The sequence below is a fragment of the Vombatus ursinus genome, unplaced genomic scaffold (assembly GCF_900497805.2).
Source record: "Vombatus ursinus unplaced genomic scaffold, bare-nosed wombat genome assembly UNPS02014799.1, whole genome shotgun sequence".
NCBI lineage: Eukaryota > Metazoa > Chordata > Mammalia > Diprotodontia > Vombatidae > Vombatus > Vombatus ursinus.
This window is the reverse complement of record NW_020954577.1, coordinates 41378838-41394798: the sequence shown is the minus strand read 5'-3', so window position 1 is coordinate 41394798 and position 15961 is coordinate 41378838. Positions and strand designations below refer to the sequence as shown.

At 37.1% G+C, this 15961-nt stretch overlaps 1 protein-coding gene across 1 annotated transcript in view; it reads right to left on the bottom strand.

Moving 5' to 3' along the window:
* ZCWPW2 (zinc finger CW-type and PWWP domain containing 2) overlaps window positions 1-15961 on the bottom strand; it is a 147711-nt gene that overhangs the window by 79914 nt on the left and 51836 nt on the right. Inside the window, exon 4 of the mRNA XM_027871942.1 lies at window positions 2354-2513. Within this exon, the coding sequence (XP_027727743.1) occupies window positions 2354-2513 (160 nt within the window). The remainder of the gene's footprint in view (window positions 1-2353; window positions 2514-15961) is intronic.

Below are 15961 nucleotides of genomic sequence, written 5' to 3'. Positions count from 1 at the left end.
ATAAGACTCTCTTTGAGGATAGCCACACTGAGTGGCCATCCGCCCTACTGAAGACCTTGTGGGGTGGGGAGGGAAAGGCGGGAGCCCTGCCTCTTGAGGCTGTCAATTCCACTTTTGGACACTCTCATTATGAGGAAGTTTCTTTTTACGCTGAACCTCAGTTTGAATCCCTGCAACTTTGGTTCGTTGTTCCTACGCAGCGTGTGTAACACAGAGGAGCCTGGCCTCTACCACGTGAAGGCCACTTGGTTACTTTTCACTCCTCCCCAAAGTTCTTCAGGACTCTTAAGTGGGTTTGGGAAGAAGCTAGACTCTCTGCAAATGATTCTCTCTCCTACTGACGTTACTCCCTCAGTTGGAGAGGGTGGGTCCTTTGCACCCCAGTTTCATTTAGCTGCTGATAGTGGGATTAGCTTTTACACGGGAATATTCATTTCAAAAGATGTAATCATAAAAAATACAAACTTACTCCTCCAATACATGGGACTTAACCCATCCCTACCAACCTCTAAGCCCCTCTTCTCCTCCACCTTGCACCACCTCAGTGTCTGGGTAACAGAAAGGCTGTGTGTGTGTGTGTGTGTGTGTGTATGCGAGTGTGTGTGTGTTTGTGCACGTGCCACAGAGTTGGTTGTTAAACATTTACCAGCATACTTTGAAAGGAAAAGAGAGTAGAAAAAGGGTAGAGCACAGAAGATAAGAAAACTTCTTGCTTTTCCTGAGTTAGAGTTTAAAATTATAGAATCATCACAGCCTGGCTTTATTCTTTAAAGTATGGTGAATTTTCAAAAAAATAGAAAAGTAAGGACAAAATCACATACATATCAGCAATCAACAAACATTTATTAAACATTTAATATGTGTCAGGCACTGTGTAAAACTTAATCTCCACTATGAATATTTTCTCCATCACCTTCTTAAGTCTAGATAATCAACAAAATAATAAATCAAGCCCTGGCTCCAGCACACACACACACACACACACACACACACACACACACACACACACGACTTTTCTGCCTGTTATTCTTTTACAAAGAAGAAAGAACATAAATTCTCAAATTACCAAAGCCATGCTATCCTATCTCAGTAAGATAACTGGTTCCTAAGTTCTCTGGAGAAGAAAAGTAATTAAATAATTAAATCTCTTACATTTAAAGGTTTTCTATCCCACATACTGATTAACTGACTAAAGTAAACAAAGATTTTATTTATGGCAATAATAGGTTTTTAAAACAATAAAAATTAAATTACTGTTCTGATTCATTTATGTTAAGGGATCAAATCATAGACCTTGAATGGATAATAATATGGGGTATGTATTCTTACTATAAAATGGAAAGCCTCTAGTATGGGTGTCATGCCGTTCCCTGACATCAGCCTTATTTAAGCATTCTCTGGGAGCAAGATATGTTCGTTTGTGGTGGCAGCAATATCCTAGTCTCTTCCTCCCAGGCTAGTTTTTCCTGAAAAGACACTGGAAAGATCTGATTGGCTCAAGAGACTAAAGTTACAGACTAGTGACCACTTCCTAGTCACCTGAGCACAAAAGAGCCACTAGGTGTTCTAGCTCAGAGGCAGATGAGCTTCTATCAGATGAATCAACTCATGGTGTCCTTAATGCATATCCTTGTGGAATATCCTTCCCCTGCCATGGCTAAGCAAATGTTCTTTTATTACAAACTTCTAAAGAACTTATGTCTTATTTCATTATAATATTGGGCCTAAACTACCAGGAGATGACTCAGGCTTAGCCTAAAACTTTGGGGAAAGTTTCAGTAAAAATGAAATTAACTTATATAATTGAATTGACTCTAACCCTTAAACAAAAAAGCTGTATTATTTGAGAACTTAATCTATCAGCACTGGCTTAATTATAGTCTAATACAAAAAACTGTTCTGAAACCCTCTAACAGAAAGTTACTTGAGGACTTAATATAACGAAATATTCTATTTCAAATTTGAAAAATTTGTTGGATTACATAATTAACTGCTTCATTTAACTAGTGTTACAACTTAAATTTCACTTCAGAAATTATAAAAATGTCCAAATGAAAATCCAAAAACAGTTTCAAAAGGTAATCATAGTCCTATGAAAAGTCTATAGTTGAATAATGCTAATAATTCTATCACTAATCAGAAAAAAATAATACTCAAAGCTACTACATCCATATTACCTTAGAAACAAATGTAACATCATATAGTATTTTATATTTACAATTTCTAAAGTAATTCTAAAATAGTTATGTTTATGAGCCTTGGGAAAAGAGCCAATTCTTAAAAAATGTGCTACAAAAAATACAGTAGAATCAACAACAAAAATAGGTAACAAACTTAATGTTATTCTACCTACCTTTAATGTGATACTATAATGACCAACACTGTTTGCTTTTATCCATTTTCTTGAATGGGGATTACCAAGGAATTCTACATGATAATGTTCAACATTTCCATCCAGGTCACAGGTCACATATTTCCCCATTAAAGGATCAAGACAAAGTATTCCTGGCCAACTTTCAGGGGGAAAAGAATATATTAATTGTTTAGAAATTATTCTTTTTCAGAATGCAAACATTATGTTGATTAATACATTTAACAATTATATGTGAAATTTTCTCCTTTGAGTTCTAATGATTTTTTGACAAAATTTAAAAATACCTTTGTCAATATCTTTTAAAATAAAAATATTTACTTGGTATACTTTAAAAAAATATGATTTTATTGATTTGGGTTAAATATAGTTTTCCTAAAATTGAGAATCACCACAACACCTAGCAATAAAAGTTAGAAAATTTGAAGTACAATGAAACTTTATTATGACATGATTTTAAAAGGAAATTCAGTATAAGGTAACAGACATATTATATTCTGTCCAAGAGGCAGCACAGTGGATAGAATATTGGACTTGGAGTCAAGAAAATATGAGTTCAATCCTGCCTTAGATACTTCCTAGTTGTGTGACTGGGCAAGTCACCTCTTTCAGCTTCTGTCTCTTCATCTGTAAAATAGGGATTATAGTAGCACCTATTTCACAGAATTTTTGTCAGGATCAAATTGAATAACACATTGTAAACTTTACATAAACTTTAAAGCATGATATAAATGGCAGTTATCATCATTATCATTACCATCATCATCATCACCATCATCATTATTACCCAGGTGAAATCTAAAATCTTTAACTCTGGAAGTATTAAAAGTAGGCTGTTTGGAATGGTATACGTGCATTCCTTGTTAAGGCATGAAAATGAACCAGATGAGTTATTGAGACCACTTTCCCTATTACTCCAGAACTATGTTTCCAAACTGGTACTATCCTGTGGTTATTATTTCAAAAGTTATAGACTTCAGTAAGTTTTGGGACTTTAATGTCTATCCAACTTCCAGTAACGCATACAGTATGTGAAATATAAAAATAATTGGTAAAAAGAAGTGGAAAGTTCATGGAAAAAGATAAAACCTACCATCTAATAAGAGTTTCAAGTTGTTTCATAAGGTCTATATAATAGGCTCTTTGAAAAGTGTTCAACACACTATAATTTATCGTAGAAGTATTAATTTTCTATGTCCTGATGTGAAAAGGTTCAGTTGAAAGAAAAATATTTAGTATGGTCACTACAAACTCTGAATGCTGTAAAATTTGTAAAAGATTGGAAAAATAAAAGATAATGCTACTAAATAGAGAAGCTTCTAAGAGGATTCAGGATACAGAACTGTATTATTAAGGTAACTATGGATTGGCAATCATTGGATGTCCTTTCAGTGATGTCACTAAGGAATAGGACTATAAAGGTAATAGAGTTAGAGTTTGACACATTCATACTACCACCCTTCTTTTTTCCCTACTCCTGGAAAAATAGTCTGCCCTACATGTCACGAACTAAATCCTCGAATATCCTCTGGAATAGTCCAGACCTAGAAACGAGAAACGAATAAGTAAGAAAGAAAATATCTTTCAAACCAAAAATTCTTCAAGAAATTATAAACTTAGAGCTTTTTGTATTATATTTCCCTTTCTAATTTTTCCATGGTTTCTTTTTTTCTGTCATTCTTCCATTTTTCTTCTTTTTTTTTTTCTGTTTTATGAATCCACAGGAAGTGGGTTTCTGCCATAAGTACTTCTGCCTGACAAAAGTGAAATACTGTCCCCTTCTGGAACTTACCTAATGCATGATAGCTGTCTTGAAATGTCGTGGAAAAAATAAATTTAGCCATTTTCTGCTTTGACTCCAAAAGGCAGAACTAGAAACAATGGGTAGAAGTTGTGGAGACACAGTTAGACTTGATGCTGGGGAAAATTCTGAAAAAAATTCAGGCTATTCAAGCAGAATAGTGGGACACAGTCTGTCTCACTTCTGACTAGAATTCTTCAGGCAATGGCTGTATGGCCATTTATTAGGAAAGCTTCAGAGTGGATTTTTGGCCAGGTACAAAACAGAGTGGATGAGCTCCAAGGATTCTCCCAACCAAGATTCTATGATTCTGTAGCTTTGAGAATTAGAGAAAGAGCTCTAAATATGAGTGAAGAGGAAAAAACTCCAACTTGGGAAAATAGGCATAGTTTAATTTGTTAGGTTTATTATATATTTGGAAGGTATGAAAGAACATGGCTGATATTGGTTAAAATCATACAGTCCATAAGTGTTCTAAGTATGCCTGATTATTTTGTTGTTCTTCAGTTGTTTCAGTTGCGTCCAACTCTTTGTGAACTCATTTGGGGTTTTCTTTTTTTTTTTAACTTTTTTTTCTTTTCTTTTTGGCTAGGCAATAGGGGTAAGTGACTTGCCCAGGGCCACATAGTAAATGTCAAGTGTCTGAGGCCAGATTTGAACTCAGGTCCTCCTGACTCTAGTGCCAGTGCTCTATCTACTGTGACACCTACCTGCCCCCAAATGTGCATACCCCCTTTTTTTGCGAGGCAATTGGGGTTAAGTGACTTGCCCAGGGTCACACAGCTAGTAAGTGTCAAGTGTCTGGTCTGAGGCCAGATTTGAATTCTGGTCCTCCTGACTCCCGGCCCAGTGCTCTATCTACTGTGCCACCTAGCCGCCCCTCTTTTGGAGTTTTCTAGGAAAAGATACTAGGGTGGTTAACCATTTCCTTCTCCAGCTCATTTTACAGAAGAGGAAACCGACACAAACAGGGTTAAGTGACTTGCCAAGGGTCACATGGTTAGTAAATGTCAAACCAGATTTGAACTCAAGAAGACGAGTCTTTCTGACTTCAGGCCCAGCATTCTAACAGCAGCACTACCTAGCTGACCATGCTTGATTGTACATAAAAATAAAAACAAATTTTAAAATAAGAAGCAAACTGGGGGCAGCTAGGTAGCGCAGTGGATAGATCACCAGCCCTGAAGTCAGGAGGATCTGAGTTCAAATCTGGCCTCAGACCGAAACACTTTACACTTACTAGATGTGTGACCCTAGGCAAGTCACTTGACCCCAATTTCCTAAAAAAAAAAAAAAAGAGGCAAACTGGATTGTACTACAATGTTTATTTTTAATGATATCCTTTAAAGAACTTCTACAATAATATTATTATGATTTATATTTATATTATAATGAGGATTTATATGGTATTTTACGATTTACAAAGAGTTTTAGAAATATTATCTCATTTGATCTTTATAACAACCATAGGAAGTAGGTATCATTATTATCCATACTTTACAAATGAGAAAACTGAGACAAATAAAGGTTAAGTGACTTGCCCAGGGTCACAAAAGTAATAAGTGTCTGAGGTCACATTTGAATTTAGATCTCCCTATTTTGCAAGTCCAGTGCACTATTCACTTTACTACTGAGCAATAAAAGTTGGAGTCTGAAGTTTAATATAACCTTTCTATGACATCTTTCTATTGATTATCTCCAACTTATTCTGCACAGATATCATGTTGGTACATAGCTGTTTTTGTGTTGGTTCTCCCTTAGATTGTGAACTCCTTGAGAACAGATACTGTTTTTTGCCTTTCTCTGTATCCTTCAGCTCTTAGCACAGTTCCTGGCATATAGTAGGTACTTAATAAATGCTTATTGATTAAGTGATAAATATAATTATAGAAGAAAATTCAGTAAAAGGTATCATATTCTAGATAAAGGATTTACTCTCTGAAGTTAGAAAATGACCTCATTAGCTAGTTTCACCTATGAGACAATCTCATAAGATGGTACTGGAGGATGCTGTAGCAGTGATACTCCATGCCAGCAATGTTTTATTAGATACTTTATTTTAAAATAAAGTTAAAACACTCTAGAGTAAATGGTTGGTTGTTTGTCCTTCACTCTTGAAGAGGAACAAAGTGACATCACTATGTTGGAGTCAAGTTGCAAAGTGTCTGACTGTGGCTGATCAGACCAATACGAGCTCAGAAGACTCTATCACAGGTCGGGCACAAATAGTCCATGTGAACATTGGGATGGATTCTCTAAATTTTTACATCTTACACATCTTCTGAGCTACTTCAATTCTGCTTTGCTCATAAAGCATCGCACCTTCTTTGATGAGGGCACGTCATGGTGGGTGGTCCTCTGTCAACATCTCCCGTGGCACGCAATCAACTCCAAAGTTCTTCAGAGAGACCTTGAGAATGTCGTATCACTTCTTCTGACCATCATGTGAGTGCTTGCTTTGTGTGAGTTGTCCGTAAAATAGTCTTTTAGGCAAGTGTACATTTGGCATTTGAACAACATGGCCATCCCATAGGAGTTGCACTCTACTTAGTAAAGTTTGAATGCTTGGCAGTTCAGTTTGAGAAAGGACCTCAGTGTCTGGTACCTGTCAAGTGATCTTCAGAATCTTCCTAAGACAATTCAAATGAAAGCGATTCAGTTTCCTGGCATGGTGTTAGTATACTGTCCATTTTTCACAAGCATACAACAATGAGATCAGCCCAAGGGCTCTGCAGACCTTCAGTTTGGCAATCAGTCTAATACCTCTTCTCTCCCGCACTTTTCTTCAGAGCCTCCCAAACACTGAGCTAGCTCTGGCAATGCCTGTGTTAACCTCATTCTCAATGTGTGAATCCCTGGAAAGTATACTGCCAAGGTAAGTTAACTTATCCACAGTATTTAAAACTTCTCTGTTTGCTATAACCAATGGTTCCGTGTAGTATTGGCTGGTGGAGCACCTATGTTTTCTTGGTGTTAATTGTTAGGCCCAAATTAGCACAAACATCAGAGAACTGATCTATACTTTGTTGCATCTAGGCTTCAGAGGCTGCATTGAATGCACAGTCATCGGCAAACAAAAAATTACACACCAAACTCTCCCTCCATTTTGGTCTTGGCTTGTAGCTTTTCAAGTTAAATAATTTACCACCAGTGCAGCAGCTGACCTTGATGCCATGTTTGTCCTCAAGGAAGGTTTCAGACAACATTGCTGAAAACACCATGCTAAAAAGCATGGGAGCAAGCACACAGCCTTTTTTCACTCCATTGGTGACTGAGAAAGCACGAGAACATCATCCATTATCCAGAATCCAGGCAAGCATGCCATTACGAAAACTGAAATACGATACTGATGAACTCCTCTGGGCAATCAACTTTTGACCTAATTTTCTATAAGCCCTCACAACTGATAGCATCAAAGAATAAATGGCATTAGTATCTCAAAAAACATGCCACTTTTGCCAAAAACACTACTAGTACCATTAACATAAGCATTGCAGTGTAAGAGAAAGAGCCCTGAATTGGGAGTCCTCAACTCTGGTTCTATCTCTTTCTATGACCTTGGGAAAATTACTTCACCAGTTTCAGATTCAGTTTCCTCATTTGTCAAATTACAAGGTTAAACTACTTGATCTTTAAGGTGTCTTTCAGTTCTAACATTATATGATTCTACATGTAACCTGGAATTCAAGCCTGGGGCATTTGCATAAGACTCTCCTCATTGCTGGAAAGAATGATTATTCAATGTTGTATGCTTGAATGAGGAGCAGAGTTGGCATGAGACCATGAGAAAAGAGATAAATTCTTCCTGCTTTGAGGGAAGGCATATTTGCTTCAAGGAGAGACAGAGAGACAGAGATGGAGAGAGACAGACAGAGACAAGGAGACACACAGAGGGAAAAGAAAAAAAGAGAGGTGAAAAAAAGAGAAGAGGAGAGAACTAGAGGGAAAGAATGGAAGAGAGCAGAGAAAGAGAGAGGAGAACTTTGGGGAGCTGAAGACATGTGGAGAAGCCAGTAACTCCACATGCTCCTGACTTCCTGCCTGCCTCCCTATTATTACTCTTTAGGAGATTTCGATCAGGGGTTTTAGGTTGGACTGAAATATCTTGCTTCCAGTGGAAGAGTTCATTCAATCTGTATATTGCCTGGTATATACTAAGCTGTACAAGTTCTTGATCTGGTTAGCTATCTGCTTAGATAAATGAGTTTATTTACTATTCATTGTTTGTGACTATCTTTGCATAAGTAGCATTTGGTGGGAATAAACCTTGCTTTTGGATATAAGCTTGGGGCAGTCTTTCCCCTTCAACAGATAATGAACAGGAAAGAAGCTTGAATCTATCATTTCACCTAGACTAATAATATTTAATGGGGAAGATAGATGTAATTCTAATCTGGTAAAGCCCTCTCTGAGGAGAGCAGAATGGCCAGTCTAGAGACCCCAATCTCTTCCTCTCTTCCAGGTAGGAATCAAAGTTTACCTTGGAGATGTATGGGTGAGATTCTAGAGATAGTTAGAGGCATTTAGATATGCCTTGTATGTACATATAAGCTACATCAGCAACAAACACATTCTTTACATATATAAACTCTGAGTGAATTTTCTGCTATCCAATTCACTGGCTAATGAAACTTAACCACAATGAAAATTTATCAGATATATCTGTTTAACTCTAGAAATTCCACTGATCATTCTGATATATAATTTATTATTTAAATAATTAGGCAGTAGGTAGAAGCAGTTATTAAAGTTAAAAAGCTATAAGTAAGGGAAGGATAACAATTTCAATTTGATAAAATCATAAGATGTTAGATTTAAAATCCACCTATCTCCAACATCTAAAATCTATACTTTGGTCAAACTAAGGGAGAGTATTCTGGGAAGATGGCAGAGTAGGTCAGAAAATGCCAAGCTCTCAAGATTTTCCCCCACAAAAGAGATAAAATAGTGCCTCAGGGCAAACATAGAGCAGTAAAAATAAGTAAGAGTAAGGGCAGAACAGGGGTCCTCCTAGGATAATCAGAGAAGATCTGAAGAAAAGTCGGCCCCAGCCACAGGAACTTTTACCCCCAGGACAGTGAGGGGAGTTGGGTATCTGAGCCAGGAAGACTGAGGGAACTCCTACTGACAAGGAACAACAGATCTAGCTGTGGTGTCCGGACATGAAGGGGTGAGAAGGAACCAGCGCATGCTCAGTCACTGCAGAAGCAATGGGGCATTGACACCACTGGCTATGGGCACTTACAGGAGGCTGGTGGTCTTGGTTTAGGTTCCAGGCCAGAGGGGAGAACTGAAGAAGGATCTGAGGCCAGAGGCACCACCTCTCCACACCTCAGGACTAGAAGTGATTATAAAACCTATGCTACTACAAATTAAAAAAAAATGCACAGGCAAAGGAGAAAGAATCCAACCATAGATAATTACTATGGGAATGGAGATGATCAGGGTTCATCTTCTGAGGAGGATACTGAAGCAAAGAAACCCTCTTCTACCCCAAAGAGTAATGTCAAATGGTCATCTGTCCAAAAAGAATTCATAGAAGAACCTAAAAAAGACTTTAAAAATCAAATGAGATTGAGGAAAAACTTTTAAAAAAACCAATTCAAGAAAAATAAGAATATTATGAAAAGAAAGTCAACCTATTAGAAAAGGAGATCTAGAACCTTAAGAAAACAACCCCTTGAAAATCAGAATTGGGCAAGGGAAAGCCAGTGAAGTTATTAGAGATCAAGAAATAATAAAACAAAATATAAAGAATGAAAAAATTGAATAGAATGTGAAACATCTCATAAGAAAAACAACTGATCTGGAGAACAGATAAAAAAGAGAAAACAAGAGAATAATTGGACTACCTGAAAGCTATGATCAAAAAAAGGATCTTGGTACAATAATACAAGAAATGATTAAAGAAAATTATCCTGAAGCATTAGAAAAAGAGGGGAAAGTAGAAATAGGAAAAAAATCCACCCATCACCATCTGAAAGAGATCAGGAAAATCCACAGGAATATTATGTCAAATTCCAAAACCTCCAGCTCAAGGATAAAATATTATGAGCAAAAAAAAAAAAAATTTAAATATGGTGGTACAATTAGAATCACACAAGACCTAGCAGTGGTGACACTAAAAGACCATAGGTTTTGGAACACTATATATCAAAGAGCAAAAGACCTGGTGTTCTGGCCAAAAATATCATACCCAGCAAAGCTGAGCATAATATTGAATGAAAAAAAAAATTGACATTTAATGAATTGTCAGACTTTCAGGACTTTGTAAAACAAAACAAAACAAAACAAACAAAAAAACCCCTCAACTTCACAGATTTGACATACAAGAGCCAAGAGAAATATCAGGTACCCAAAGATTAACTACAAAGGACTCAATAAGGACAGACTGTTTACCTTTTATGTATACAAAATGCAAAACGTATGTCTAAGATTCTTATTAGTAACTGGATAGTTCATAAGAAAGACTGGGGTAGACCTGAGTATGATATGACTTTAAAAAGTAAAAATGTTTAGGAATAGTTAAAAAGAATAATTATCTTATACAAATGAGGTGCGAGAGGAAGAACCGACACAGAGGAATTAGATGGGGCAGTGAGGGCTGTTAGTTCTGGAAACCTACTTTCATAGGAAATAGGTTCAAAAGGAACAATACATATATATCTAAAAGAGTATAAAAGTCTTCTAAATTCAGAAAGAAATAAAACATTAAGGGGATAGGGATCAGAGAGAGGACAAGGGAGGGATCTCTAGGGGGAGGGGGAGGGAATAGGTTAATGGGGGTATAAAAGGGTGTTAAGATTTATAGGAATGGGAGGATAAGGGAGGGATCCTTGGAGAGGGGATAGGTTAAGTAATAGGAGGGCAAGGTAGCAGGTAGAAGTAAAGTAGAGGAGTCAGGAGGGATAGGAAATAAGAGATACACACAAACACAAAAAACAAAGATCAGGGAGTAGAATTTGTTAGGGAAAGTATATGTCTATATATGTATATATGTATTTTTTTTTTTGCTTTTTGGTGAGGCAATTGGGGTTAAGTGATGTACGTATATTTGCATGTATGTGTATGTATATATGAGTGTATGTATATATCTATATCTATGTATAAATATATCCAAGCTTAATTGTTGCCTTCTGAGGGATGGAATGAGGAAGGGGGTAAAAGAACAAAGTAAAAAGTACATAGCAGAGAACAAAAGAAAACTTACAAGGAAGCAAAAAAAAGATGGAGAGTTTTCAATACAACATGCAGTATTTATTATATAGGCTTTCTGGAAAGGGAAATTTATTGCTATATACTTTGAATCCTCTCTTACATTCTGCTGTACACAACATGCTTTTTTTATTTTCTTATTTTATATTTGATTCAATATTTAAGTTTGCAATATGTTTATTTTTCTTTTCTTTATTGTATATTTAAGTTTTAGTATTTAAAAAAAGGACAAACTAGGTTATTATTAACTCTGCTACTAACTAGCCATGCAAATCTGATAAAGTCAAAACCTCTTGGTATCTCAGTTTCTTCATACCTAAAATGAAAGAATAACTGATATCTTCTAGCTACAAAGTGCTATAATTCTTTAATGGTTATTAGGAGTGGGAAAGAGTGAAGCTACAATGCATATTGTATTTAATCATTAGGTGGACAAATAAGCCTATATAAAAATTCAATCAATAAGCATTTTCTAAGTGCCCACTGTGTATGTGCTAGGAACTGTCACAGGTAGGGAAAAAAAGAAAAAAGAAAAAGAAAAAAGAAACAGTCCTTACTTGCAAGTAGCTTAAATGCTATTGGGAAAGACAATAAAGAATCTAAGATGATAGAAATCCTAAATCTATTTGTAATAGGGGACTTTTCAGTAAGAACAGTGGATGGAAGTGGTTAGGTAGTGCAGTAGATACAGCAATAGGGCCTGAAGTCATGACCTGAGTTCAAATCCAGATTCTGATACTTACTAGATTTGTGACCCTGGGCAAGTCACTTAATCTCTGTCTTCCTCAGTTTCTTTAACTATGAAATTGGGATACTAATAGCACTACCTCCTAGAGTGGTTGTGAGGATCAAATGAGATTATATTTCTAAAGTGCTTAGCACAGTACACATAGCATATAGCAGGTACATAGCAGATGATTAACAAATGATTCTTCTTCCCTGCCTTCCTTTGCCTACTAGCCATCTACATAGAGTCTTAGCGAGCCTTCCAGAAATGTGTAATGGTACCTAAGGAGGGGAGAGAGGGACCTGTCTCCAACTCAGTACACACAGGTATCTTTTGACTATTTCTTGCTTGGCTTACAACAAGGTGATGGAGTCAGAAGTGAATGTGTATACAAAACAGATGTAAGCTTGCTATAAATGAGGAGGAAGAAATGCTCTGGGCTGCCAGATGAGGGAGTTGTTTGAATGTAAAATGTATGCTTGCCAAAAAGACTATTTTATGGAGAACTCACACAAGGCAAGTGCTCACATGGCAGTCAGAAGAAGTGATACAAGGTCTCTCTTAAGAACTTTGGAGTTAAACATGGGAGATACTGGCACAGGACTGCTCAGGATGGCATGCCCACCTCAAAGAAAGTTCTGTGCTCTACGAGCAAAGCAGAATTGAAACAGCTCAAAGGAAATGCAGGATGCACAAATTTAGAGAATATGCCCCAAATGTGCACATGGGCTATTATTCACTGAGACAGAACATTCTGAGCTCATATTGGTCTGATCAGCCACAGTCGGACACACTAAAACTTAACTCTAGCATAATGATGTCATTTTGGTCCTCTTCAAGAACAAAGGACAACAACACACACACACACACACACACACACACACACACACACGACAAGTCCACATAGAGCTATTGCCCCTTTTTGTCCCTGCTGTGATTATTCTTTTTGATCTTAGGGGAATGAGTATTGGAGATAGACGAATCAGGTTATGATCTTCTGTGTTTCAAAAAGGTCAGCAGGCCCAGCTACAAGAGTCCATGACAGATCTGGCCTAAAGGAGTGATCTGTTTAGCCCAGCAGAGTAGGGAATAGACCTAGAAACCAAGACCCTGGGTTCTGAAAACAAAGAAACAACTTGTCCAGCAGCTATGCCATAATGACAAGTGCACTGGATGGACAGAATGCTTTGTAGCTGCCACTGTAAGTTTGAGCCCATTCTCCCAGGGACTATGTGGGTACGTAGAAGAGACAGTGCCCCTCATGCCCAGCCCAGTTCCAGTGAATGTTTTTGTAGTTTTTCCTTGTTACACTTTCTCAGTAAATATTCCTTTGTGCTCTGGGATCCACTTAGCAATTCCCTTGCTACCGTTGTGGTCTTTTCTAGACTAGCACCCCATTCCAATTCCCTACCCTCACTCCACCATTCTGAGGCAACAAGCAACAGAACCCACCTCTGCCCTCAACCCTTATGATCACCACCTGAGGGTAGAAAGTGAAGATACGAGAAAACGGGAAGTTTGCTCTGATACATATGTGGCAGTGTCCCTACCAAAGTGAAGTAATGCTCAACCACAAAATTAAGGAATAGTCAGAACTTGGGCAGAGTGTCAATGTGTATTTGGGGCTCCAACAGGACTGAAAGAAAAGGGATTAGCATCTAGCTGAGGCCAGCGCTATCCTCCCAGAAGTCACTTGGGAATAAAATTAAGGTCCGTAAAAAGTGAGTTCCCTGGTGTGGAAGGAATCCGATCCTGCTTTGAAGTTCAGCCCTCAAGGAATCTGCCATAAAAGGGGAGGAAGTCAGAAAATGAGCAATAGGGATTATAAAGAAAAATGACCAGAACTTTCCAAATATCTCAGGAGAAAGAAAAGTCAATTAAAAAATAAAAAACAAAATTTGAACATAAACAGATAAACCAACAAATTAGATATTGATAAGAGAATGGAATATGTCCTCCATATCATCTATGCAAGACCACAAGAAAATGAATCAATTCCAATGAAGCACAGGGGCCTATGGATTCTGAAGGCAGCAACAAACCACAGCAAGATGTACCCAAATTCTTCAACAGAAAAAATAAGAACCATGAAAGCAGAATTTATCATCTGCCTAACAGAAGGAATAAGAACTAACTAAAAATACTTGAATCCATGATAGCAAATCTCACCAAAGAAATAAGAGATAATAGATTAGGAATGCAAATACACAAAGGTAAAGAACAATTTGGAAGCAAAAAGTAATCATGTTAAAAGAAAACATAATTTCCAAATAAGCAAAACATTGATCTAGAAGACAGAACACATACAGACTTTGTTATTGCTCATCCTTCCTTCTCTAAGAGGGCTAATAACATCACAGGGATGATGACTTGATCTGCATATGAATTGGATCTGAGTACAGCAGAGTTACACAAAGTCATCAGCCTCACTCTCTCCTCTACAGTCATCAAAGTTCAGTGACAAGATAAAAGTCAAGATGCCTAAGAGGTAGTGGGTGACCTTAGTCTTTATAAATTAAGTTCTCTCCCAGGTCTCAACTTGTCTAAAGCAATGCCCATTCAATGACTAAGGGCTGGGTAAGAGTTGAGACAAAAGATGGCTCAATTTACCATCACAAAGACATCAGTCTGGGAGGGGAAGGCCCTCAGAGTTTCTGGTCAGAACAGATAACAATTGCTACTTACACCTCTTACTGAGACCTCAAAATCTAAACAATGAGCCTCAGGAGTTTGGGTTGGGCCTATTTTTGGCTATTCAAAGAAAGCCAGAGTGATTGAGGTTTTAAGGTGGAGTCAAGTAGCTCCATTTAGAACACAACAAGTTTTTAAAAACCTGTCTTTTCAGAGCTATATTTCAAGAAATCTTAACTTAAAGATTTAAAAAAGTAAAGATTAAACTTAAATATTAAAGGTCTCCAGAAGAGCCAAACAAATAAAAAACCTTGAATACCATAATGTAAGAATTAACACAAGACTTATAAATAGAAAAAAGTGCCAATCAAAGTAATACACAGATTGCCTACAGAAAAAAAAAATCTCTATGCTGTAATATCCAAGACATATACATAGTGGTTAAGTTTAACAATTCTAAGGACAAACATATTTTTCAATAAACCAGGAGAAAGAACTTCAAATAATACAAGACTATTCTGTACTCAACAGAAATTCTAGAAGAGAATGGAATAATGTGTTCCAAAAGGCAAAGGATCAGAAGTTATAACCCAAGGTGATATACCTTGCAATCCTATGCCTAATTATCAATGAAAAAAAATGGACATTAAATAAAAGTCACTTGAAGCAGTCCTACAAAGAAAACCAATAGAGAGCAGATTATTTGCTTCACAAACACCCAGACAACAAAAATACAAGGAAGGTAAACAAATAGAGCAACCAAGGAAAGTACATAGAATGAAATAAATTACCACAGGGAAAAAAAAGGAGAAAAAAAACTAGAAAAAGATCCTTATGTGGGTAGTACAACTATTTTGAAAAATGAAAACAGAGGGATCCTTAAGAAATTTCTTCCTAAAAGCACACCAGGACACAAGGGTAAAAGCAGAAATTTAAAAGAAGAGATGGTAAAGGAACAGACAGGGGAGTGAGGAGGGGAAAAAGACAGAAAAAGGTGTGGAAAGCAGGAAGGCCTTGCTTTGGAAGTGAGAGAGGGTTACACTGATGAAGTTTACTATGGGTGAAGAAAGATGTTGCATGAAGTGAGGTAGGAATTTTGTGCTGGGTGTGGTCTTGGGGAATTGGGGCCTGAAAAAGACCCAGGAAGGAGATTTCGAGGAAAATGAAGAATGAAGGAAAGAAGGTAACCAGGGGAGGTTATAGATCCATGGTAGGT